The 27,993-nt window shown below is 36.5% G+C and overlaps 1 protein-coding gene across 4 annotated transcripts in view; it reads left to right on the top strand.

Moving 5' to 3' along the window:
• Window positions 1-27,993, top strand: part of DCAF6 (DDB1 and CUL4 associated factor 6) — a 127,953-nt gene that overhangs the window by 56,965 nt on the left and 42,995 nt on the right. For 2 of the 4 annotated variants that reach the window (XM_035010907.1, XM_035010906.1), the window contains exons 12-14: window positions 1,278-1,538; window positions 12,339-12,509; window positions 18,491-18,550. In XM_035010907.1, the coding sequence (XP_034866798.1) occupies window positions 1,278-1,538; window positions 12,339-12,509; window positions 18,491-18,550 (492 nt within the window). The remainder of the gene's footprint in view (window positions 1-1,277; window positions 1,539-12,338; window positions 12,510-18,490; window positions 18,551-27,993) is intronic. The other 2 variants (XM_035010908.1, XM_035010909.1) reach the window with 2 other exon arrangements.

Raw genomic sequence — 27,993 nt, 5'->3', positions numbered from 1 at the left:
GGCCTGCTTCTCCCTCTCCCACTGCTCCTGCTTGTGTTCCCTCTCTCGCTATTTCTGTCAAATAAATAAAAATTTTTAAAAAAATCTTTAGGGGCGCCTGGGTGGCTCAGTTGGTTAAGCGACTGCCTTCGGCTCAGGTCATGATCCTGGAGTCCTGGGATCGAGTCCCGCCTCGGACTCCCTGCTCGGCGGGGAGTCTGCTTCTCCCTCTCCTGTTCCCCTCTCTTGTGCTCTCTCTCTCTCATTCCTCTCTCAAATAAATAAATCTTTAAAAAAAAAAAAGAGTTGAATTTGTGCTTAAATTTAAAATAAGAAATATTTAAATCATGGTGATTAAAAGAGAAAACTTCATAATCTCTGATAGTTGTATTTTGCAAGACATGAACTGGATTAGTCCATTCCATCTTTCTTTTAATAACATCTAGACTTGAGGGAAAATTGTTAATGTTTATGGACTATTCCTAATTATTCTTTTGCAGATAGCACAAAGCCTAGCATAAGACATAGTAGACACTCAAGCCTTTTAAAACCATGACTGCATCATGTTAGTTTAGTGGTTGAGACATTATTGCTAATGAAGTAGGAATCAGGAACTTAATCTTATTCTGACCTATTTGTAACTTTACTCTTCCCAATAAAATTTTTCTTACATATTTACAAAAGACATTATGTTATGGAATGGAAATATATCAATAAAATTCATTCTCCTGGGCCCCTGGGTGGCTCAGTCGGTTAAGTGTCTGACTCTTGATTTCGGCTCAGGTCATGATCCTCAGGGTCATGAGAATGAGCCCTGTGTGGGGGCTCTGTGCTTGCTGTGGAGCTTGCTGAAGATTCTCTCTCTCTGTTTGCCCTCCCACCCCCGGTCTTGTGCATGTTCTCTCTCAAAAAAATAAATAAATAAAATCCATTCTCTGATTATCCAGTCATTAAATCAGAATCATCATCTTCAAGTTAAAGGGACTAGATGTTATTTATATATAGGCATTTTACAACCTATTATTTAGCTTTGTGTAAATGAAGGTACCATATTGATCTTGAAAGACTGATTACTTTAATAACAGTGTTCTGTAGATAGATTTTTACCCCTCTTGGTTAGCCTATTTGCTCAAAGGGATCCAACCACCACTGTTTGTGTTTGATATCCTGAAATTGTGTTTCTTTGTGTGTACATGTATGTACAAGTGTACATATATTTCTTGAACATATCTCTTTAGAGTAGCTGGTTTTGGAAAGCAGTTAGTATTTGAATTTGCATTAACATGTGTTTTTTGAAGGTGGAACGAGCCAGTCAGATGTGTCTGCTCTTCCTGCGGTCCCGTCAAGTACCGATTTGGAAGTGGGGGAAAGTGCAATGGAAGTAGATCCTTCAGCTGAACAGTCTCTTCAGCCTTCTACGTCCGCTGCAGTGTCAGCTCAGGCTCATTCAACATCCTCTTCTACAGAAAGCCCTCATTCTACTTCTTTGCTGTCTTCTCCAGACAATGAACAAAGGCAGTCTGTGGAGGCATCTGGACGCCATACGCATCATCAGTCTGGTGAGGATGCTACTCTTTCAATAGGCTGTGGTTCATCTGATGATTTCTGATAATGAATACGTCTTTGTGGGCTGGTTTGAAAGATACTAAATCACATGAACTTGTTCTTGCTGGAATAAATCAAAGTGACATGTAATATGTGAACATGTAACTTAAACACAAACTTCAAGTGTGCCTAACTTGCATGAATTTAACAAATATCAGAATCTTCAGTTTACCTAAGACAAATCTTTAAAAAATATAGGTACCAGCAGATAGTGTTTTGACATAGCTTCATGCAATTGACTTAAAGATTACTTTTATAAGCCATTATAGATGAAAATGTCTTTCTAGACACTTGGTTGTACCTATATTATCAGTTCCTCTATTTATATTTTTTATTATTTTTCTTCACATCATGAAATACTTTAAATACATTCTTTGTGGTACATTTGGTAACATCTCTTGTTGACAACATATACAATTTACCAAAAGATTTATTTCTCCTATATTTCCATGAAAAAGAATTGTTCTAACAAGTCCTTGTTAAAACAAGGTACTTGATATTAGTGGAAAAAAATCAACTCCTAAATTCTGTTAAAATACTGTTTTCCTCTCGATATTAAAACTCCTCATGTTCAACTCCCCCCCTCCCCAACTATGGAATGTACTAGTATTTATAACAGTAATTTTCAGCAGATATGACTATAATTTACTTCACATTTTAAGTGTGTACACGTATTTATAATAACCACTAAGATTTTATTTATATTTTTCTTTGGGTTCTCCTAAAGAGGCATTTTACTTGACATATAATAAAAAATATTAGCAACTAGAGATACAGCTGGCAGACCTAAGGTAAAGCCTATAAAAAATTCCTAATAGCGTAACTGCCAAGCTGTCACTTTATTCTTGCTTCTCTGAAATCTGATACCAGATCACCAAATACAGGGTGTTTTAAATTAGGCATTCTTTTATCATATATCCCATTTTTCGTAATTCATTTCAGTTTCTATGGGAATAGAAGCCAGAGTCAGTTATGTAACTATTAAAACTTGTGCACAGTTTATCTGTATTAATAAGCTAAAGCTGAGCTTTAAAGTCAGGTTTTCCACTGTCTAATTGACATAGTTAGCATTTCAACTTATGAGAAAGTAAAATATTTTGGAGTGTTTGGGAAGTAGGGACAGAATCAGTCCAAAGTTTGTCAAAGCAGGTAAAATTGGTAAAAAAAAAAAAAAAAAGAATTTTAAAGTAATAACATTCTTGGAAATACTCTTAAAGATTCTGATCAATTATAAGTTATTGGGAAAACTTAGCAAGAAGATTCCCTAGCTTTTATTCATGTTGCACTGAATCCAAACTAATTCAAGTTGTTTTTTAAACACATTTCTGAGTAAAGTACTTAGTTTAGAGTTTCATTTTTCTTTTTTGTTACAGATATTTAACACAATTAATATTGCATTTCAGATTGCTAAATCCCTTTCAGTATTTAATGTAAGTATTAAGTAGTCATTTGAATCATCAAAATAGAAAAAAATTTGTGATGATCATGCAGTCATTGTCTTGATCATTACTTGGCACCTTTGCCTGTAATTTTTTTAAAGGAGTTAAGGAAGTATTTTTAACTGGTCTCTACCGGTTGAAAGAATTTTTGTTGACTGCATTATGGAAAATCAGAATACTTCCATTATTACGAAGATAGGGTCAGTATTGAAGAAAATGATTTGATGTTAGATGTAATATCTAAAGATTATGCCTGGAATTGTTTTGACAACAAGCCTTTCATTATCCCAGAGTACAACATTTTAACAATAAGGACTTAATGAGTTTTTTCTGTTTTGTTTTGTTTTTCCAATCTCTTCTGCACTTCTAGGTTCAGATAGGTTTATGGATACTAAGAATTGTCCATGTGGTTGGGGGGAGAGTATCATCTTAGAGCCATGATTTTTATTACAAACATACCTCATTTTATTGTGCTTTAGTTTGTTGTGTTTTCCATATATTCTGTTTTTTACACATTGAAGCTTTGTGGCAACCCTGTGTTGAGCTAGTCTATTGGCACTATTTTTCCAACAGTGTTTGCTCGCTTCACATCTGTGTCACATTTTGGTAATTCTCACAATATTTCAAACCTTCTCACTATTATCATATTTGTTATGGTGATCTGTGATCAGTGATCTTCGATGTTACTATTGTCATTGATTTGGGGCACCGCAAATACCACCTACATAAGACAGTGAACTTGTTCGGCAAATGTATGTATGTTCTGAGTGCTCTACTGAACAGCTGTTCTCTCTCTCTCTCCCTTTCCTTGGGCCTCCCTATTCCCTGAGATATAACAATATTGAAATTAGGCCAATTAGTAACCCTAAAATGGCCTCTATGTGTTCAAGTGAAAGGAAAAGTCACACATCTCTCACTTTAAATAAAAAACTAAAAATGATTAAGCTCAGTGAGGAAGGCATGCTGAAAGCCTGGATAGGCAGAAAGCTAGGCCTCTCATGCCAAATAGCTAGTCAACTTGTGAATGCAAAGGAAAAATTCTTGAAGGAAAATCAGAAGTGCTACTCCAGTGAACACACGGATGATAAACGAAACAGCTTTATCTCTGATATGGAGAAAGTTTTACTGATCTGAATAGAAGATCAAATCACCACAACATTCCCTTAAACCAAAGCCTAATCCAGAGCAAGGCCCTCACTCTCTTCAGCTTTGTGAAGGCTCAGAGAGATTAGGAAGCTGCAGTAGTAAAGTTTGAAGCTAGCATTTCCCATTCTGAAAATCCTAGGTCCCTTAAGATTTGTGCTAAATCTGCTCTGCCTGTGCTCTAGAAATGGAACAACAAAGCCTGGATGACAACACGTCTGTTTACAACATGGTTCACTGAATATTAAGTCCACTGTTGAGACCTACTGCTCAGAAAAAAAGATTCCTTTCAAAATATTCCTGCTCATTCACAGTGTATCTGGTTACCCAAGAGCTCTGATGGAGATATACAAGATTAATGTTTTTATGCCTGCTAACACAACATCCATTCTGCAGCCCTTGGGTCCAGGAGTCATTTTGACTTTCAAGCCTTCTTATTTAAGAAATACCTTTTGTAAGACTACAGCTGCCATAGAAAGTGATTCCTTCGATGGATCTGGGAAAGTAAATTGAAAACCTTCTGGAAAGGATTCCCCATTCTAGATGACATTAAGAATATTCATGATTCAGGGCACCTGGATGGTTCAGTCGGTTAAGTGTCTGACTCTTGATATCAGATCAGGTCTTGATCTCAGGGTTGTGAGTTCAAGCCCCACATTGGGCCCCACACTGGGCGTGGAACCTACTTAAAAAAAAGAATATTCATGATTCATGGGAAGAGGTCAAAATATCAATGTTAACAGGAGTTTGGAAGAAGTTGATTCCAACCCTTGTGGATGACTTTGAGGGATTCAAGACTTCAGTGGAGGAAGTAACTGCAGATGGGGTGGAAATAGCAAGAGAAGTAGCATGAGAAGTAGAGCCTGAAGATAGAACTGAATTGCCACAATCTCAGGATCAAACTTAAACGGATGAGGAGTTGCTTCTTATGGATGAGCAAAGAAAGTGTTTCTTGAGATGGAATCTACTCCTGGTGAAGATGCTGTGAGGACTGTTGAAATGACAACAAAGGATTTAGGATATTCCATAAGCTTAGTTGATAAAGCAGCAGCAGAGTTTTCAGAAGATAGACTCCAATTTTGAAAGTTCTGCTGTGGGTAAAATGCTATTAAATAAGGTCACATGCTACGGAGAAATCATTAGTGAAAGAGTCAGTTGATGCCACAGCCATCCACCCTTCGGCAGCCTGATCAATCAGCCGCGAAAAACTTCAAGGCAAGACTCTCCACCAGCAAAAAGATTATGACTCACTGAAAGCCCAGATGATGGTTAGCTTTTTTTTTTTTTTTTAGCAATAAAGTATTTTTAAATTAAGGTATGTATATTGTTTTTTAGACAGCATGCAATTGCACACTTAATAGACCACAGAATAGCGTAAACATAACTTTTATACACAGTAGGAAACCAAAAAATTCATCTGACTTGCCTTATTGGATATTCGCTTTATTGTGGTGCTGTGGAACCAAACCGCAGTACCTTGGAGGTGTGCCTCTGTTCCCTTGAATGGAGATAGAATGAAAAAGTATGCTTCTTGCCCTGCTGTGGATTCCTCTTAATGTAAATGTTTCCTTTTTGTCCCTTGTATTTCCTCTGTCACTTTTGCTGGGGTGAAGGAAAGGGATGATGGAAATGTGAAAATTTGCCTGGCAAAATGCCATCTGTGAACCAAATTATTTGCCTTCTCTTAGTCTGCAACTCAGTCACTGAGTTGTGAAGAAAGTCACAACCACACATTTCATTGGGTGCTCAACACTGTGTCAGAGCAGTCTTTCAACACTGTTGCTCAACAACTAGACAAAGTGTTTAACACCTTCTTGTCTCTCAGACTTTTACCACTCCCCTTTACCCTCATCTTACCACCCAGCTGATAACCTTCCCACACACAGTGTGTGTGGGGGAAAGCACTCACTTTGCTACTTTTGAATCTCCTGACATTCTCACATCCGTGATAGAAACAGACACATTTGGGGGAAAAGTGTGTCTGTTCCTGTCAAAGGCTAGCCAGTGCAATTGCCATCCCTTTCCAAATTCTCAGGGACTTTGCTTCTTCTCTGCATCATTAGTATTGCCTTTTCTACTGCATTGGTCCTTTCCCACCTCAAATATGTTCTGTTACCTCCTTTCTTAAAAAAATCTCCCTCTGGGACGCCTGGGTGGCTCAGTTGGTTAAGCAGCTGCCTTCGGCTCAAGTCATGATCCCAGGATCCTGGGATCAAGTCCCGCATCAGGATCCTTGCTCAGTGGGGAGTCTGCTTCTCCCTCTGCCTGCCACTCCCTCTGCTTGTGCGTGCGCGAGCTCTCTCTCTCTCTCTATGACAAATAAGTAAATAAAATCTTAAAAAAAAAACTTCCCTTAAGTACCCCACACTCTCCCCCAGTCTTGTGTCTTTGCTCCTTTCATAATCAGTCTTCACAAGAGGTGCTCACATACCATCTCCATTTTCTTACCACCTTCCATCTCTTTGTCAACCAACTCGTCTGCCTTTCAGTTCTGTTTCCACTGAAGCTTTTGGTCAAGTCACCAGTGACTTCTGTTAGTATCTTACTAGATTTTTTCATCCATTTGCATTTAACGTAGTCTGACGCTCCTTTCTTGAAACACTTCCTTTCTTGGCATCTGTGATACTACTTTGCCTACTTATTACCAACTCTAGCTGGTTTTCAGTAATCACAGTTGATAGTTCTTGTTCTATTTACTTCTGACTATTTTAGTAGAACACCTTAGTCTGTACTCTTTTCTCTGTTCTGTATCCCTGGGAGATTGCATCAATTCACATAGCTGTTAATAGCTCCTTTAAGGTGAAGATTTCCAAATGTATGTCCACAATCTCATCTTCCACTTTGAGTTACAGACTCCTGTGTCCAGCTGCTCATTTGACCCTTCTTTTTAGATATCTTTGGATATCTTAAGCTTAACATGTCCAAACTAAAACTTAATTTAGCCTCATATACGTCCCATCTGCTAACCTCTTCCATCTTGGCCCTTTTATATTTTAGTAAATTTAAAACCACCTGCCCCATTTGCTTATTTTAACAGCCTATGTGTTATTCTTGATTCCTTGCTTTCCTTCATGTCCCACACTCAGTACATCAGCAAGTCCTGTTGGTTCTGCATCTAAAATAAATTCTTCTTCCATCTCACCATCATTTCTTGTCTGCTAATTGATCTTCCTGCATCTATTCTTGCTCGCTTATCATTTATTCTCCATGCAACAGGCAGGTGAGTATCTTACAGTGTTAAATCAGATTGTATAACTTTGCTGTTTAAAACCCCTCAAAGACTTCTAATTGCATTTAGGAGTAGAACTACAAAAAAAAATTGGAACTTTTTACTGTGGGTCTCGAAGAGCCTATGTGGCCTGGGTTTTGCCCACCTCTCTAACCCCGCTTCATAGCACTTTCTTAGTTCCCAGTGATCCTTATGCTCTACCTGTAGTGGTTTCCTTTATTCCCTTGAATGTGCCAAATTCTCTTGTGCCTCTTTGTTTCTGACTCTGAGCCTTTGTATGTACTGTTCTCCACACCAGAGAAGCTCTTCCCCCTGGCATATCTCAGCCAACTCCTTTTCCCTTGTGTCTCAGTTGAAGTGTCCTTACTACCCTAGCCATATTCATCCTCCTTTACTAAAATAGTATTATCTTTTAGATAGCCCTGTTTACTTCCTGAAAAGCACTTATTAAAATTTGTAATTATTTTGGGGCGCCTGGCTAGCTTAGTCGGTGGAGCATGCAACTCTTGATCTTGGGGTCATGAGTTTGAGCCCTATGTTGGGCATGGAGCTTACTAAAAAAATTAAAAAGAAGAAAATTTGTAATTATTTTATTCATTTTGGATTGATTTATGACTTATTTCCTCTTTTTAGAATGGTTTTATTTTAATCTAGATAAAATAATATGATTCGAGAAGGTGGTTTCTTTGGATTGAATGGGGTTATCAGCACATACAAAATTCACTTTGGAGTCTCACCTTGAGAAATGAGTCACCTAAGGGAACCATGTGTTTTTAATTAAATAGACCATTCAGACTATGAGCATTTAGTTTCTTTAAGATAGTATCCGATATGGCTTATCTGTGAATTCCTGCTTATTTACAAGTAATTGTCCAGATTTATAAATTTATGTAGGTCTATTCAGAATCTTTATAGCTAAATTGACCTCTGTAGAAAAATTATTGGGAACTAAGAACTCTGGTGTACAGCATAGCAAAGCAAACCTTTCAAAGACCAAATATCCGGATTATAGGTTCCTTAAAGGATGCCAGGGTCTGTTTAGTCTAGGTAGAGGCGATACATAGATTAGAAACAAGTGGAAATTTTAGGTTAATGGTCACTTTGGGGAGACCAAAGAAGAGACCAGAGGAACTTGGAAGTCAGTAAAGGAGTAACAGTTCTAAGAGAAAGATGCACAAGGTTCACCTGGACAAGAAGCAAGTTGGGATTAGAGGACAGATCCATAGCAGGCAGATAAAGTACCACCAAATTAGATATAGAAATAATCTAGTGTCGGGCGCCTGGGTGGCTCAGTTGGTTAAGCGACTGCCTTCGACTCAGGTCATGATCCTGAAGTCCCAGGATCGAGTCCCATGTCGGGCTCCCTGCTCGGTGGGGAGTCTGCTTCTCCCTCTGACCCTTTCCCCTCTCATGCTCTCTCTCACTCTCTCTCTCTCCAATAAATAAAATCTTTAAAAAAAAAAAAAATAATCTAGTGTCCAGGACAAAAGACCCTATGTATTGGAGAGGCGGGACATGACGTTAGAACCGAGTGGACCTTTGTCGGGTCAACTATAGTTTATTGTTCTCTTTCAGTGGGAGTTGAGTCATTAGGGAGATTAGCCTGGAGTCTTTCAGAAGAAAACAAGTATAGGGTAGGTTGCTTCAGGAGATGGAAGTACAAATTTCCTGTTAGCAATTCCTGACACGTTGTTGAGGGTTTTTTTGTTGTTTTTAAAATTCAACCCAAAGTATTCATATATTCACTGTCCATTTTGATTCATGTTAACAAAAACTAATTCTCAATGCATTTATTCACATTATAAATTATATGTTTATACATTTTTTAAAAGGATGTAGTGTGTATGCATCTTACCTACCTTTAATGTCTGAGACTGCTAGTAGTATCGTTGTTTAGTCTGATTGTTTAGTCTGCTTAGTCTGGTTGGAATTTTTAATTTAATATTTGCCCTTCCTAGTTAGCTGTGTGGTGACTTCTTCCCATAGCCTCATTTTTTGTTTTAACCCAGGGGAGACAAAGCCACATACAACCAGCCTTAAAAGTAAAAGAAATTGATCTTTAAGAAGCACTAGAAGCATTGAATAAATAGTTCATGACATTATCATAACTAAATCTTGATTTTCCAAGTTATAGAGCATTGCTGCTTGCACTTCCATAGAGCCTGCTATTTATATGCTACATCACCTGGTGGGTCTAGGTGGATACTCTTCTATTCCCAAAAAACATTCGGCAACATAAGAGTGAGGGTTTGGAACAACAATGAAGTCAGGTGAATTTTCTGTGATTTTTCTGTTTTCTTAGCAAAATTTGACATATATGTAGTCTCTTCATGGTAATTTTTGAAGTGTAAAATAACAAACTTTGTGGGTGCATAATAATTATTTTATATTGCTAAAAGCATTGCTGTTATGCTGTCAATAGATAAGGTGTATGTATATACCTAAAAAGAAGGCACTACGTCATTGAGCATCACTATTTATTGGTTAGTGAATACTGTCCTGCTTGGTACTGGAGAATTTTCTAGAAAGAACTAGCATTGAGAGACTATGATGATACTTGAATTGTTTGCTAAATCTTAACTGCCAATTGACTGACTGAATAAAATTCTTTGTAAGTAGAGGTCATGGTAACAAGATGTTAGTATCTCTGGCATGATTGATTCGTGAAACAATAAAACAAATTTGCACCCTTATAATCTATGTAAACGAGGCTGAAAGTTGTTTGGTAGTTGGTGTAATTTGCTGCCAGTGTCACCAAGAGACACAAAATTCCTTGTACCCCCACCATCAAATCAGCAACTGTTGAATCTCTGCCTTGCCTTTGGTTATAATGGATGAAGTTTTTACTTAAAACCAGTTCCTCCTCAGGCTTCTGGGTGGCTCAGTTGGTTAAGCGTCTGCCTTCGGCTCAGGTCATGATCCCAGGGTCCTGGGATCAAGTTCCTCATCAGGCTTCCTGCTCAGTGGGGAGTCTGCTTCTCCCTCTACCCCTCCCCCCTGCTTGTGATCTCTCTCTTTCACTCTCTCAAATAAATAAAATCTTAAAAAAAAAAACAAAAACAAAAAACAGTTCATCCTCTTACCCACTGCAGCTCGTCTCTTTTGGTCTACTTAAGGACATCATTCTTGCATTTGCTCACTTCATTTCATGAATCATCTTTTTTCCTTCCCGCAATTAAACATTGTCTATCAGCATACAAACATATGTGTTATCTCCCAAACTAAAACAAACAAACCTCCCCACCAACTCATCCAATTTCTCTGTTCCCTATTAGCAACAAGTCTACTTCATGACCTCCTCTTTCTCTCGAACCTGTTCCACTTGGATTTTGGCCCCTGTGATTTCTGCTGAAACAGCTCTTGTCAAGGTCAGCAATGACTTCCAAGGTGCAAAAGCCAGTGATTAGTTCTCAGTATCTTTTTCATTGTATCAGCAGCATTCAACACAGCTTCTCCCTCCATCCTTCCTGACATACTTCCGTCCAAGCCTACAGATTGTGCTCACTCAGTCCTCCAACCTTCTCAATGGCTTCTCCTTCTTACTCTACCCAGAGATTTTTCTTCCTGTTAAATATTGGAGTATACCAGAGTTCAGTTCTTAGATGACTTTATTATCACCTACACTCTAGGTAGCTTCAAGTAACATCACCAGTGATATCCAATTTACTAGTGAATTCTAGACTGTTATATTCAGTCCCTACTCAGGGTCTCCCCTGGGATATCTGTTAGTTCTCCTCTTCCCTCTGCTACTACTTGTTCTTCCCTTTTCCCTGTCACAATAAATAACAGCTCTTACTTTTCTTGTTACGTGGGCCAAAAACTTTGGGACCATGCTACATCTCAACTATCAGCAAATTCTTCTGCCATTACCTGTAATATATATCCCACCCCCAGACATACTTCCTCCTCTAAGCATTTGCACTTGCTCTTCTCTCTACCTGGAACACTTCCTTCAGATACCCATGTGGTTTACTCCCTCAGTCCTTGAGGTCTTTGTCAAAAATCACCTTATGAGAGAAGCCTTCTTTAATGACCATAGAGGAAACAGCAACCTGTCCTCCACTACCTCTGTCCCCCTTACCTCAACCTGTCCAGTATACTTCACAGCAGTTGTCCCTGTTTGACAGAAACACATACATGTATATTACATATGTGTGTGTGTGTGTGTGTGAGTTCACCGATGTCTTTCTTCCTTTCAGAACATAATCTCCACACATGAGTAGGGACTATTTTGTTCAATGTTTTATTTATCCCCAGAGCCAAAATCAATTCCTCATATATAGTAGGCACTCAAATATATCTGCAGAATTCTATGTTGTATTGCTACTTTTATCTATGACTGTTGCTTTAAGAAAATATTAAGGATTATGTAAATATTTTTAGCTTAAAAAAAGTAAATGACAGTTCCAACATAAAAAGAGATTTTAGCTGAAAAATGTGTAACTTTGACTTTTTAAAGAGTTCTTCATTAATAAATTCCAAGACTTGTTTAAAAATGCGTAATTTTTTCATAATTTTAATTGAATTTTAATTATTATATGATTGAAGCTAGTAATTTGTGTATAGATTAGAAAACTGATATTTTTCAATTTTCCTTAGTATGATTTTGTTAGAAAAAGATGAAATTAGTGAAGAAAGGAATATTCATTTTAAAATGTTTTGTCATGGAAGACTTTATTTTCATTCTATTTCGTTACTTAAATATTCTTAGAGAACTATATGTGTATAATTCATTATAGTTAAACAGAAGCATTCGAGTATGTCAGTGTGTGTATTTATCTCCTAACTTAATGATCAGTCATTTTTTATAAGTAATTTGTTTTTAGTATTCCTCCATGAGACATGTCTTTTATTTATATCCTTCTCTCTTTAATATATAATCAAATCCTTACTGTTTCCTATTGATTGCTATCTTTTCACCTTTCTTTCCCTATCTGTGTCAGAATTTTTAAGGGGGCCTGAGATAGCTTTGCTCCGCAAGCGCCTACAGCAACTGAGGCTTAAGAGGGCTGAGCAGCAGCGGCAGCAAGAACTAGCTGTGCGCACCCAGCAACAGCCTTCCACTTCTGATCAGTCTTCTCACGAGGGCTCTTCACAGCACCCTCAGCCTTCAGGTTATTAATGTCAAGTGTCCTCAAGCAGCTGGTCGAGTTGGTTTTTTAACACTGCTACTGTGTAACAAGATGCTTCCCTTTTCCCCTTCAAAAAGAGCTGATGGGGCTTGCAGCTTATCCCTCCCCTTCTTGCATATGGTGGTGTTCATCATCCCATGGCTAAAGGGACACCGTTTTGGCGGCAGTGTTTGCCAGAGACATCAGTATAAAATAATCCATTATTTTATTTGTCCTGTTTCTGGGAGGGGGCAGATGTTTATTACTTTTATAGCTAATGAACTACTTTCTAATGATCTAGTGAATTCAGAGCCTGCTTTGATATTTTTATTGAAATTTCTTATATGCTGAAATGATATCTATGCTGTGGTCCCTAGTTCTCTCTCTTCTTCTTTTGTTTTTCCTTTGAAAATTAACCAGTATTCCTGTGAATGTTAGTAATACTAGATTTTAGAATTATAGTGTTGTTTGGCCATACCAGCATGCTGACTCAATTATCCTCTTCTGTAATTATTTGAAAATTTTCAGTATTTGCTTACTTATTCATTGTATACAAAATCAACTTTCTGATGTATAGGGCAGCAGAAATACCCCACAGTCTCTTGTTCCTGTTCTGATGCTATAAAACTCTATAGGACAGTGATAATTGGTGCCACTCTCTTTTTCTTTGAGCATTTTAATGGCCTAGTTTGTTTATGGCCAACAAGCTCATGATGCTCAACAAACGTTTGTTGATAGAATTAATGAAAGGTATAGCATAAAATAATTTGTCAGTTTAATTCTTTCAAGATGGATATTAGGTACTATATATCCTATTCTATAGGTATTGCATAGTAAGTGCTACAGATCTTTATTTAGGAACTAGAGTGTGTCTGAGTTCTCATACTAATGGAATTGTGATACTTTGATCTACTACTTTGTTTTGCCACCCGAAGGAGTGAGGAGTTGGAGTATTTATTAATTACTTTGAGAATTTTGATTTAATTGCTTGAAATTTGTTTGTATATTGGTAGAACTGAACAACCTCCACTTTGTAAATATCTGTTCTACTATGTGCTGATAACAAAAGCACATTATATAATATCATGGTGAAATAAAATAGATTTAAGTAACTGTAATATAGATGTGATTGGAATAAATTCTGGACCTGATTTTTAATTCAGTAGAGGGAATATCAGCCAAGCAAAGATGTCTCTGACCATTTTTTTCCTATACTTAAAACTAACTGGAGAATTTCGTTAAATTACAGTCACGACATTTAATAATAAGACATTTTGCTATGATTTAGTGCTATATATAAAACTCTAGCTTGAGTGTTTCAAAAGGGAAAATATGCAACATAAAAACCAAATACGAAGGAAGTTAAAATGCACCTACATATGTACATATTTTTAAAATACTGAAATTTAACAGGTAACAAACCAAATATTAAAATGAGTTTGAGCATAAAATACAAAACTGTCTACATTAGCAGGAAAGAAATGAAATGTGCACTGTAGACATTAGAAAAATATTTTTAGACTCAGCCTTTCGTATCTAGCTTACCAATTTAAAGTGAAGCAGGTTTTTTTTTTTTTTACAGCCAGAAAGCTTTAGAGTGATTATGTGGCCTCTGTGAAATAAGATGCTGTTTTACCAACTCTGAGTATCCTTCTCGTTAAATAGTATGTATTTTGGTAATCAGTCTATCTGTGGTAATCTTTAAAAAAGCTAAAGTTCAGTAGACACCTTGCCCCATTTTGAGGTTGAGAAACGTGTTACCTTTACTTTGTTTTTAAACAACATATTGGGGCCCCTGAGACTGTCTACATGGCCAATAGTAGAGTCCTTTAGTGCTAACAGTCAATGTATGTTGTTCCCTTCACTTACAAGGTGAAGTACTTTCTCTGTATCATATGCTTTTAACATAGCATTCATGTGAGACCCTAGTAAGTCTAATCTGTGACGTGTCCTGGGTTCATTTCATAATGCTCCTTTTATTCTGTCCTCACTTGTGATAGGAACGCTATTTAGTAATTAAATAAGATAAAGTTAAATCATGCATAGTTTGTTACAAAGAACAACCAATAGAATCTATATATTTTGTCCATTTAGTAGATCTTGGATATGAGGAAAAATGAATAGGCTTAATGCAAAATTTGTCTTTTCAGAACACACAAAGTATAAAAATACAGAATAGGAATTAGATTTATGAAATTCAACAGGAAGATAGTTTTTATTTGAGTAACAATTAAAATATGTTCTTAAACTTAATGAATAAGCACAATATCATCTATTTATTATGGACATAAATTGATCCACCATAGCTAACTTCTAAAAATTTTATTTTTTGAAGTCAGAATATATTACTTTAAAATATTTTTATTTTTTTTAAGCTAAAAACAAAAATGCATTTTTTCTTAGGCTTTTAGAAAATACATCATAACTTATTTCTAGGCTTTCAGTGCTTTTTTTTTTTTTTTTTTTACCATAAAGAGATGAATTTGCCTTCATCAGATTACTGCTTGTGTACTAGACTGGTTGAGTTCTTGTCCTGTTCCTATGATTAGATTAGCTTGGACAGGTCATTTGGCTACTTTATGTCTCAGTTTCCCAATTACTGATTTATTTAGATAGTATGGCCTGCCATGATTTACAGATAGCAGCATAAGGATGAGGTAGACAATACTGTATAAAATTTTTATACTCCTAAGTAGAGCAGTACACATAATAATGTACTATCTTAATTATAGTATCTTTCACTTACTACCTCAAAATTACTCAAATCACAGCCATATACAGTTGATAGCATTCAGGGTTTTGAATGAGCTGTAAAGACAAATGCCATAAACAGCTATGGCAGAGGCAGTCAGCGTATTGCTGATTTTAAACCCAACTCTTTTTTTCCATTTCAGGTCCCCCGAAGTCATGGGTTGCTGGCTCCTGCTCAGAGTGACAACCCCCTGTGGAGTCTGCTGTACTGGCTCGACCACCACAGAGCCCCACTGGAGCATGGAGCCAGCCTAGAGAGGGTCAGGTAGGAACTGTTTTTTCACTTTATGGCACGGTTTTGCTGATTGGAAAAGAAAAAAGTAATTTTTATACCCCAAAAGGGTATAAAAACATTGGTGATTATTTTTGAAAAAGGGCTTTTCAAAACTGAGCCATATTGGAAAAAATCAGCACTTACCCGATCCTGTGCAAGCAGGCTCTATACTACATCCAGTTCCCCACAGTCCCCGTGACGATAGTCACATGTAGCACTTCTCAAATGGGTGCATTTGATCCTGTTTTTAGTGTTTATAGCATAAGTAGTTTGTAAATCAGATATGATGTTGATCTAGTTCTTTAGTCCTTAGCTACCGTTAATGATAGACTCCTGAGCACTTCAGGCATGGGAATATGCTCCATAGTTTTCAGAACAGCTTCCTGTCATTATTTCTCATTCAATATCATGTTTCTGAAAAAAAGGCTAGTAATAATAACATTAATTGACCCTTTCCTGTGTGCTATCTAAGTAGTTTACATGGATCATCTCATTAAGTCTTCACAAGAACAGTATGCGGTAGATACTGTGATTATCCCCATTTTACAGATGGAGAAACTGAGACATATAGACCTTAAATGACTTGTCCAGGATTACATTATTACTGAGTGGAAAAGCCAGAATTGAACCCAGAAGTCTGGCTGACAAGTACTTGTTATTTACCTTTAAGACTATAGTTACTTATTTTGTCTACAATTGAAAAAATTCTGATGAGAAAATTTAGAAAATTCTAAAGAGTTTTTTCAAGACCAGAACACAATTTTTTTTTTTTTAAATATACAGAAATTGGCCCTGAGACACCTTGAACTCAGCACTGAATGAATTTTTGCCTAAAGTTTATCTCTACCTTAAAAATAATAATTCTAAACACTTCCAATAAGTGGACCAACCATATTGGATTTTGCAATAAATTATCAGTAGACCATATGGTCTGATTTTTACCTTGTAATGGTGCTTTCTGAAAGATATTTTACGGGGAAATGGAGTAGAGCATATATTCTAGATCCTTCATCAATGTGTTTTTTAAAGACATATTCTTTCCTAAACTCTATCTAAAAAATTAAATAAGATGCACTTTATTTTATAAGATTTGTACATTACATAATATTTATGGAAAAATTAAATATTCAATAAAAGATTACCTGGAGAGTTGATAGTTTTCTGAGGGCTCTTAATTATAAATGAGAGCACAATGAAATGTATAACAAATACATAGGGACAAAAAATATTTTGTAAGACACTTCCTAGGAGGATTTTCCAATATTTATTTTACTGTGACTCAAATTTTTGTTATGTTTTTCTTTACTGTAGGAAATATAATTTTGATTTTCTATAAAGACAACTTATCTGTTCTTAAAAAACAACATAGGTAGGAATGTTGTATCTAACTCTAAAATGGATAAACGAGAAGTCTTATAAAGGAAAGTAAAGCATGGATAGATTGAGGAACTGATTGAAATACTATCATTCTTTCTTTCTTTTTTTTTGGTGTTGTACAGATTTGTTGAACTGAATGTTCTGATGAAGAGGTGATAAGTAAGGATAAGTCAAAGCTGTTATTCAGATGATCATGCTTTATCAAAATCTAGTAATACAAAAGTCTCTGAGCAAACGGTTGTATCAGAAGGTAGACAATTTAAAGTTGATAGGAGTGGTCCCAGTAGCAAGATTCAGATTTTTAAATGTAGAAATTAAAGCAATCAAGTGATAAAAAAATTGCTAAGAATCCAAGATATGTTGGAAAACTTTTCACTCTCAATTCAAAATATTTTATCTACTTTTGGGGGAATGAAGCCATGATGACTAGAAACTGGTGATTATCCAAAAGTACAGGGTTTTTGTTTTATTAATATTTGCTAAGAACTGGAGCACAGGATATTAGAAACCAGGAATTATTCTTATATTTTGGAGAGAGCTGTGCATATTATCCACATATTCCCTTCTCATATCGCCCTACTGGGACACTGGAACCCAAGCCAGGACTTGGTAGCCACCTCCTTCTATTCCCCAGTGCCTTGCTTAGGTTATTAGGTCCCTAGGATGACCAGGAAGAAAGGGGAAGCTTAGATCTAAAAATGTCACATAGTTAATTATTGTCAGAACCAGGTTTAGAATCAAAACTCCCTAACCCCAGACCAGTGCTCTTTCCATTTTATCATGCTGCCTTTCTTTATATCAGTGTTTTCCAAACAATAGAACACATTTATAGGACAAATTCTTACACAGAAACTCAGTGCAAAAAGGATAAAAAATTAAATGTTCTATTTAAAGCCAGGGTGGAAAGCATGAAGCTCAGACCATTAAGCCTACTCCTTTCCTCTCTTTTTCTTTTCCCACCAGGCCCCTAAAGAAACCTAAGCCTTCAACAGAGTACAGTTTTAATATGCACAACATATCTTAGAGTTTTAAAAATTATCTGTGTTTCTGTAATGGCAATTACTTCATTGAATTTTTCTCTTATAAACCATTTTCTTTGTCTGACATCTTCGCTTGAGCTCCTATTTTCAGCTCAGGGTACTACAACCAACATCTAGCAAAGTGTAGCGAGCATCTCATTTCATGCTTTGAATCCTCCAGTCCAGAATGAAAGCCATCTTTAAGGAGCTGGAAAGGGGTTTGAGAAGGGGAAGGAGTCTTCTGTTTAGTGAAGGAGATACTCTAGTTCTATTTTATCTACCTTGTACCTTGTGCTGTGCTAAATTTGAATTTGATAAAAGGTGTATGCATGGAAGTAGAAGAATATTTTCTTAACTACTTCTCAACGTTGCTGAATGCTTGCGTGGAATAACCTATCTTAAGCACATGGCCCCGCTTACTCACTGCTTGGGAAATATACCCCAGTACTTACTTCTATTCCCTACCCTTATACATTTGTTTCTTAAGCTTAGAGTTGATCATGACATTTGCTGTGCAGTTTTCTGCTGCTTACTTTTAAGTTGAAATCTCATTTTTGTTTCAGATTCTCCTTCTTCTGTGGTTAACAAACAGCTCGGATCCATGTCACTTGACGAGCAACAGGGTGCGTGCAACAGGAGATGCGCTATGCCCATCCATCCATAGTTTTATTGCAATGCATAAACTAAGCTCTCTCTCACTTTTTCATAGCATTTCATTTTGATTATGGTCTAATAGTCAGTATTTTGTGGGCTAAATTACCCTAGGTGGTATTGTGTACAAAGGTCCTCCCTGGCCTCAAATTATTTTCTACGTAAACTAAGTTAATTTCTACCTTTGGTCCCAGATGCCAACTCGAAATTCTCTTTTTATAATAATATTGTAGTGGATATAAGCTATATCCATTTTTTTAAATTCTAGGTATCAGAAAATTGTGTACAATTGTGAATGTGAGGTTACCATATTATCTAGTGGCTGATTTGGAAAAGGTTATATTGTACAGTAATATTCTGTATTACCAAATGGCTATTGTTAATGATACTTGGTTTTATGTCTCACTTACCCAGCGGTCAAACTCCTGATAGCTTTAACTATAAGGAATACAATTATGAACTCAGAGATAAGCTTTGGAGCTATCAGTCAGAAGGGAAAATCGCTTCCACTAGCACTTGCACTTTTTGTAGTAGGAGAGGAATGAAATCAACCTGAAAGCTGTGAGCATAGCCTCATGAGGTAGACAGGTTACTTATTTATCAGGTTTTATTACTAGCGGAGCAAATACAGCACAGAGACGGATTGGTAGAGGAAGACATTCTGACAATAAGAAGGGGAAGCTGAAAAGAAGGATCGAAGGAGGAAGACTATAAAAAACTAAACAAACAGGCTTTTAGAAGTAGGGCAAACAGCTTTACTGTTGCCCCTCAGAATTCCCTGGCCGATTCTAAATGTATTGTGATGCAGAGGGTAAAAAAAAGTTGATGTTAAGTTATCAAGAATAACTTCAATAATATTCACTTTTCTCTATTTAAAAAGATAGCTATCATTTAATAGACTTTATAAATATTTTTCCAAAAATTGGAAAAAAAAAAACTCAGCCATAAGGCCATAAGCTTTAGTTGGCTGAAAGTTTACACATGTAGGATGACTCATTTGCTGATAGTATTTGGGAAATTAAATGTTGCTGAAGTAGTGTGAAATAGATCTAATTTTAGCTATCTTCTTGAAGACATATTCAGAAACTAATTTTAAAATAAATTACTTCTGATCTTAAATTATTCTCTATAGACCTGAGATGACAAGTGTTGTTGGAGGTTTTTCTGTTCTTGAGAATGAATGAATGATGAATGAGTTGGTGAATGAATTTGAGAACTAAGAAATTAAGCACGTTTTATCTATATACATTTATTGTAGAGGTATTAACAGTGATGAATAATTCCCTTAAGGTAAAGTACAGTTATATCATAATATATTGTACTATTGTTTAAAGCCACTCTCTAATCAAATAATCTTTTTTGTAAGGATATATGAATATAAATAGTATATCACTACCAGAGAGTTTGTAGCCAGATTCATATTCTGTTCATCACATAGGATAATTTCCATTGATTACATTGAATATTTTATTCAATTTAAGTTGGTACTTAATTTACTTATGATATGGGTATGGCAGAAAGAGATGAATAAAGGATAACTCTCAGATTTTTGGATCAAGGCCTGGGTGAATGATGATGCCATTTAACTAGGGTAGACTTGTTTGGAGGCAGAAATCAAGAGGTTCTCTGTTTTTCTGCCTTTTAGTCATTATCAGTAGAAATGTTATATAAAAGGGCAAATATTGAGCAGGCTTGGCAGAAGCTGCACTGTAATAGACCATCATCAATGAACTGTGTAATAAGTCCTCTGAGCAGAAATAAATTAAAGGCGAATAGTATATTCAAGTGAATTAAATCCTGAGCTTTTCTTTTTACATGCCTTTTTGTTTAGCAGGATTACATCTTTTAAAGTACTTGGGACTTCTACATCCCAGGCTTGTATTACCTAAAAATAACTTTTATAAAAATTAGAGAAACTGCCCACCACTGTCCTTCTCACCTGAACTAATGGAATCACCTCTTACCTGGGCTCCTTGTATCCACTCAGGCTATATAGCCTGTTCCCCAGCAATAGCCAGAGTGAACTTTTAAAAACATAAATCTAATCATGTCCTTCATCTACCTAAAACTTTTTAATTGTATCCCTTGCCCTTCAAAACAACCTAAACCCAAACCTTGGTTTACAGAGCCCTACATGACCTCCTGGACCTTGTCTCTCCAGCCTTATCTCAGGCCACCCCTCCCTCATTTACTCAGCTCTTAACAAACAGGTCTGCTTTTAGTCCTTTTAATACTCCATGCTTCTTTCCCTCTCAAAAGCTTTATATATGCTATTCCTTCTGCCAAAATCCTTTTCCCTACAGCAACTTCTACTCATCAAATCCCAGTTAGAAATTTCTTTCTCAAAAACAATATGACATTTTAATTTGAAATAATTCTCCCCTCTTTTTCTCTTTGTTACCTTCTGTATTCCTTCATTGCATTTGTCAGAATTTGTGATCATACATTTAAGGGTTGGTTTGATGCCTATATCCTCTAAATATTGCTTTCATTCTCTCTTACACTCAGTGCCTAACTAACACCATATCTTTTATACATTAAACAATAAATATCTGTTAAATGTGGGAGTAAATGAATTCTTTAAGCAGTGGGATGCCATAGACATTATTTCAGCTTGGGCAGAACCAGATTTATGTATTGGAAAGATGATTTTGGCAGGATTATAGATAGTTGATTGGAAGAGTTGGTAAGATTGATTGAAAACTGCAAGACCATGTAAGGGGCTGTTGCAGTAGTCCAGGTGAGAGATAGTACGGGGTCTAAGCTAAGGCAGCTAGTGGTGGGAAATGAGAAGGGTGGACAGATTTTTTAAATATTTAAGAGACAGGATTGATGGTACTTTGAGACTGAGTAGTTAAAAATGAATGAGGGAACCATATCCAGGCGTCTTGATGGGTAATAGTGATACCATCAACCAAGATAGGGATTTCAGGAGAAGCAGCTCGTTTGGGGTCGGGGGGAGATACATGAGATTTTCTTGATATGTTGAGTTTGAAATACCTTGAGATATCCAAATGGAGAAATGTTATAGACAGTTGAATGGATATATGTTTCTGGGGGGTGGGGGGTCACTGGAGAGGCCTGAGGTGGAGATAAACATTAAGAATCATCAATTTACCGATAGTAGTAGAAACCAGGGGAGCAGATGAGACTGTCTAGGAAAAGAGGATACAGTGAAAGGGGGAGAGTCTACACTACGAGCAAGCAGAGAACAGGATCTAGCTAAGGAGACAGAAAAGGAACAAGCAAAGAAATTGGCAGAAAGAATGCAACATCAGGGGAAAAGGAAAGTTCAAGGAGGAGATGGTTGCAGCAACATGTGAAGCAACAATGTCATATGAAAAGGACTGAGATGTTTTTGGACGTTGGTAATATGTAGGTTATCCATTGCTGTGGCTTTGTAATTTCGGTGGTACGGTGGAGGCAGAAGCCAGATAGCATGGTTGGAGAAGAAAGATTTTTTTAAAAAGGTGGAAATATTGGTATGTAGATGATCTTCCAATAAGCTCAATTAAAAAAAAGATAGAGGACAGGTAATGTCCGGGGGGGGGGGTAGTTTCAAAACAGCTTTTTTTTTTTTTTAAGTTTACATTCTTTTCTTCATTGATTTGTATACATTATTTTAAAAATACTTTTTAAATACATGAAAGACTGAACCTAAGGCTTTGGTGCATTGTGTTATTTAATTATTATAACATTTCTCTGAATTAGAGATTGTATAAGAAGAGTAAGAGACAGAAGAATGATGAACTACTTGCCAAGATCATACAGCCAATGAGTGAAGGACCTGGGAGTCACACTCACATCTGTTAGAGCCAGGAATCACTCTGCTAAAGCCATATCCCCAGGAGCAGAGGGTGTATACAAAACTGAGCATGTTTATCAGATAAGAAAGACTCCTTGTGGAAGAAGTTAAAGGTATAGGGGATAGTTGATGTCCTCAGATAATGCTCTTAGTTCAAGTTTTAATTTTGTCAAGACTCTTGTTCTCCATTTTACCCTGTAGAATGGGAAAAGTACATTTAATAAGTTTTCTTTCTGAATATGTCTCTAAGGATTGTTTAACCGTATTTTAAATTTCTTATTCATACTTGTAAAGAGACACTTAGATATTTTAAGTTGATAATTCAGTTTTATTTTACCTGACCTTGTTCATCTCACAAGTCCTCTGGTACTTTGACATGTTGTTTAATTTCCCATAGTAGTTTATAGGTTTCTTTATTGGGGATAAAAATATTACTAATTAATTAAAAATTGGGGCGCCTGGCTGGCTCAGTCGGTAGAGCACACGACTCTTGATCTAAGGGTTGTAAGTTCGAGTCCCACATTGGGTGTAGAGGTTACTTAAAAATAAAATCTTTAAAAAAGAATTTTTTTAAAATTGTAATGGACTTGCTTCACTGAAAAGTTGTTTTCTTTCAATGTTTATATACATGTTATTGAATTAGTTGATTGCAGTCACTTTTGTTTATCTTGCATTTTTGACAAAAGCACAACATTTGATAAACATGTATTTAGTCTAAACCTTCAGAGTCATAAATGCAAGCAATAGTTAATTTCTTTTATCAAAATACTTTTTAAAGAAACAGTCAAGGAAATAAGTGCACAACATGCACATTGTTTTTATCCTGTTGTAAAATACTTCCCAATATTCTGCAAATATGGGGCTTTGCGAACACACATTGACAGCCTTTCCATGCTAATTAGAAACTCCTTTTGAGTAAGCACACTGGTATCTGTCCTGCATTTTGTTTAGTTTGAACAGTGTTTTAATGAGTAGTTCTGGTGTTTCTTTTTATTTAGATCTCTATGTTAGGCCTACCGTATTATAAGGGAAATAATCCTCTTCTGGCATATATTTCTCGTGCCCATTTATATTATGAAAACAAACACATTTTTTTTTCCTGTTAAAAATACTTAGGTCAGCAATTTTCCCCTATTAAAACAACAACAAAAGAAACCTATGACCTGAACTTTAAATTTTTGACAGCGTATAAGAAAATCATTGTGCCTGAGTTTTAAATTTTGGCCATGACTAAAGGTAGTTGTCTATATTCATTACAGTGATAATCATTAAGTGGGAGTTGATAATGCTATTACATTTGAAACTTATGCCTATGGGCAATTGTGCATCTGTCAGACACTCTAATTTGTAGCCTTAGAAATATAAATGTTAACTCTCCACTGTATATATTGTACAAAAGCAGGCTTCCTTTGATGTTGATAAAATGTTAACTTAGAGAATGAAGCTTTTGGTTTACGAGGAACCAGTGAAACAGCTCTTACTAACTCCACTAAGGTAGATGGGAAATGGGAAAGTTGGGCCTGTCATACATTAAGTGTGCATTCCCCTAAGATCACCAAATTAAAATTTCATTTTAGTAATATCTTGACAATATTACCTCAAGTAATATTTTAGATCACCATTAAGTGTACTTTGACAATTCCAATTTTTATTAAATAAATATCTAATTATTGAAGCCTGTTCTGTTAATGGGAAGTATCAATTCAGTATTCATCATACTGGAATATATCTGTAAGTACTGTATCTTAAATTCTAGAGAAAAAATAAGTTAGTGAAGTTAGACTTCATTCTCGATTTTTTATATTACTTAGAACTAATTATTATTTCATTGCTCAGAACGGAGCAACTAGTCCTCCTTTCCCCAACTACCAAGTCTGGATTCTTCCCATTAGTGATGTAGTTGATCTTTTGGAGGTTAAACCCTATTTCATTTTTATTGCGTGTATTCACTTATTCACTCTCATCTTAACCAAATCAGTATCTGTCTATATATCTAGTTAAATTGTGTTCTAACTCTGAATTGTGTATGATAAAAATAACTGGCATTTATTGAGTTTTTAGTGTGTGGCTGGCATTGTGTTAAAAACTTTACATGCATTATCTCATTTGTTCTAATATGATGAGTAGTAATATCCTCATTTTACTGATGAAGAAACCAAGACTCCCAAGAAATATGTAAGGACAAGAGAAATAAGTGATGGAGCCATATTTGTATGTCTCTGTTATTAATTCAACTCATATTATCTATTTTTGCCTGTGGCAAGTACTGGGTTCAACACTAGGATGCATGAATGAATAAAGCTAATGCTCCCTGTGCTTGGAACATAGTGTTGATTAACACTAACAGTGTTAATAATAACAATAGAGTTGATTAACCATAATAATAATAGCGGAGACACTTACAGTGCATAGTCTTTGTGCCAAACATTACTTTGAGCAATTTCTTCATGTTAATTTACCTAATCCACGCTACAACCTTATACAGTAGGTACTGTTATTCTCATTTTCCAGATGAGGAAACTGAGGCAAAGAGAGGTTAAGAAACTTGCCTGAGGGAGCCTGGGTGGCTCAGTCGGTTAAGCGTCTGCCTTCAGCTCAGGTCATGATCCCAGGGTCCTGGGATCGAGTCCCGCATTGGGCTCCCTGCTCGGCGGGGAGCCTGCTTCTCCCTCTGCCTGCTGCTCTCCCTGCTTGTGCTCACTCTCTCTCTGTCAAATAAGAAAAAAGAAACTTGCCTGAGCTCACATACTATGTGTTATACGTGTGGTTCAAACCCAAGCCTGGCTCTGCCATCTGTGATCATAACCGCTATGCTTTGCCTCATCTAACAGTAGAGACAGATGGTAAAAAAAAAAAATATATATATATATATATATATATAAGTGTGATGAGTGTTATAAAAGAGGAAATAACAAGGTTCATTGGGAAACATATAAGTGAGTCTTTGTCTCTTCTGGTTAGGGGAGGCCAAGTGAGGCATCCATGAGGATGAGACATTTAAGCTGAGGTCTGAAAGATGAGTATGAGTAAATTAGGTGAAGGGGTGTGAGTGCAGGGAAGCATGAATAGCATGTGGAGAGGCTCTGGGATAATCACGTTAGCATGACCGTGAGAATCCCAGTGTGGCTGGAGTGTGCGTGTAGCTTCAAGAGATAGGTGGAGCCCAGATTGAGAAGGACCTTTGGGACAGTTTAAGGTTTTGGATTTTAAGAACAGTAGGAAGCTAAGGAAGTATTTAAATAGAGAATGGCCTGATCTGCTTTATTCTGAATAGATTATGGTGAGTTGACTAGAGACCAAATCACTTAGGAAGTTCTCCTGGTAATAAAGATTTTTTTTTTAAGATTTTATTTATTTATTCATGAGAGAGAGAGAGAGGCAGAGGGAGAAGCAGGCTCCCTGCTGAGCAGGGAGCCCAATGCGGGACTGGATCCCAGGACCCCGGGATCATGACCTGAGCCGAAGGCAGAAGCTTAACCATCTGAGCCACCCAGGCGCCCGTGGTAATAAAGATTTTGACCTGCTGATAGAAGTATGGCAAGAGAATGAAAAGATTCAAGAAGTATCTAGCATATAGAGTAAACAGGCTTTGATAATAGTCAAATGAGGCAAGGGATTAAGGAGGAGTCCAGAGTATAAACTGCAGTAACAACTCCAGAATTTCTATATAGAAGTGGTTTAGTAATGGCAAGCTGGTGTCTTCACAGATTTGTGGTTGTTTGGGGGAGTTACTGGTGGAGATTAACAGATGCCATTTCTAGCTGCTGCAGGGGTGACTCCCAAGTTTTGATTAAGCACAGTTAAGTGGGTGGATACTTTCTTAAATAGGTAACCCTGGAAAAGGAGTAAAGTATGGGATGCATAGAAGGAGGTAGGAATCACAGGCTTGGTTTTGAATATGTTGATTTTGAGTTATCTGTGTGAGACACCCATGTGGAAAAGTCTGTTGGGCTGTGGATCATATGGATATGAAGCTTAGAAAAGATGTCAGGGGTGCCGCTCAAGGTCATGAGTTCAAGCCCTATGTTGGGCCTGGAGCCTACTTAAAAAAAAAAAAAAGGAGAGAGAAAAGAAATCTTTTAAAATAAAAGAAAGGTGTCAGAGCTAGAGAAATAAATTGGAAATTTTCTGCATATAGATGGTAATTGAGGCCATAAAAGTAGATGAAATTGACAAGGATGAGTATAAAAAATGAGGGGAGGAAGTACAATATCTAAAACATCTCAAAGAAAATCAGAAAAATTCCCAAATTGAAGATTTTGCTAGAGGAGAGCTGGTAAAGGAGATGAAGGAGCAACCACAGAGGTCACAGGTAAAGTAGACCAGTACAATGTCATGAGATTAAGAGAGGAGAAAGTCTCAAATACAGGAGAACTGTGTATGTGAGTGCTGCCGAAAGGCCAAATAAATAGTTTCCAGAAATTCTCCACTAAATTAATGTGGAGGAGATTGATAAAATTAGTGAGAGCAGTTTCACAGGCTGATAGAGACAGAGGCCACAGTAGAGCAGGAGATGGAGAAATGGGAGATGAGAAGTAAGAAAAGCATTTCAAAACAATAAGCAAGGAGGACAGTTGCTGGAGGGGAAAGTGGTTAAAGAGTGTTCTCTGAAGCTGTCTACCTCGTTTGTTCATTTTTATTTGAAAGGACATTTTAACATATCCATCTGTTTACTATATGACAGGTTTGATTTTTTAGAAAGATAACATACCTGGGGAATCAGTTACAAAAAGAGAGGTACTGGATAAGGATTTTGGCAGGTCTTCTGTGCCACATGGGGTGGGCATCTTTACCTGTTTTCTTCCTGTCTGTTCTCCCTCAAGACTGAATGGGAAAGAGGAATAGGGACTTTTATGCATAGAGAGCTATAAGACTTACAGGTCTGCAGCAGGTGAAAGAGAGCCTAGGTCGCATTCGGTGAAGTGACAACTACATTTCAACCCATAAATTCTAAATGTCACTGGGAATATGAAACCAGGCAGAGTCTGAATCTATATGTATCCCCAACCCATGCTTAAGTTCAATTTACGTGTCTATGTTATGTGATGAAAAAAGTTCTTGGATTAAAATTAGTATAATTGACATAAAGGTTGAGTTTTGATTGCCAGGAAGAAAATATGAACAGAATATTATTTCCAAAAGATTTTATAGGAGGGATTTATGAAGAAATACCAGTATTAAACTTGTGCTTTGTTTGGTTTTGGCTTTCATAACATAGTTTATAAAGTCAAATTACACTAGTGAGAACACTAATTTTTAGAATTAAATGTTGTCTCTTGCAGTCGTGTGTTTGGTAGAGAGGGGTTTTCTGTGAAGAATCTACTCCTAAAAATAGTTTCCCCACTTTGAATCAGAATCGCCTTCTTATACAAATGATTGGAAGAACTGGGTATTCAGTAGTCTGAGGTCTGCAGAAAAGTTACAGATTTCTGACCTGTAAAAATGGAAGTTTTTCATTGTTCTAGAAACAATATTTGAGAGATTTGCCTTTTTTCTGTGTAAGCCAAGTAAGTTGGGGAGCAAAATTTGGGAAGATAGTTGAACCCTATCATTGATGTGTCTACATTTTTTCAGAGAATTCAGAGAAAGTTTCTTTTTAGATTTAATTTT

Source organism: Mirounga leonina, unplaced genomic scaffold, assembly GCF_011800145.1.
Source record: "Mirounga leonina isolate KUSES-001 unplaced genomic scaffold, KU_Mleo_1.0 Mir_154, whole genome shotgun sequence".
Lineage (NCBI taxonomy): Eukaryota > Metazoa > Chordata > Mammalia > Carnivora > Phocidae > Mirounga > Mirounga leonina.
Note: the sequence above shows the minus strand (reverse complement) of the source record. Positions and strands in the feature narration are given on the sequence as shown.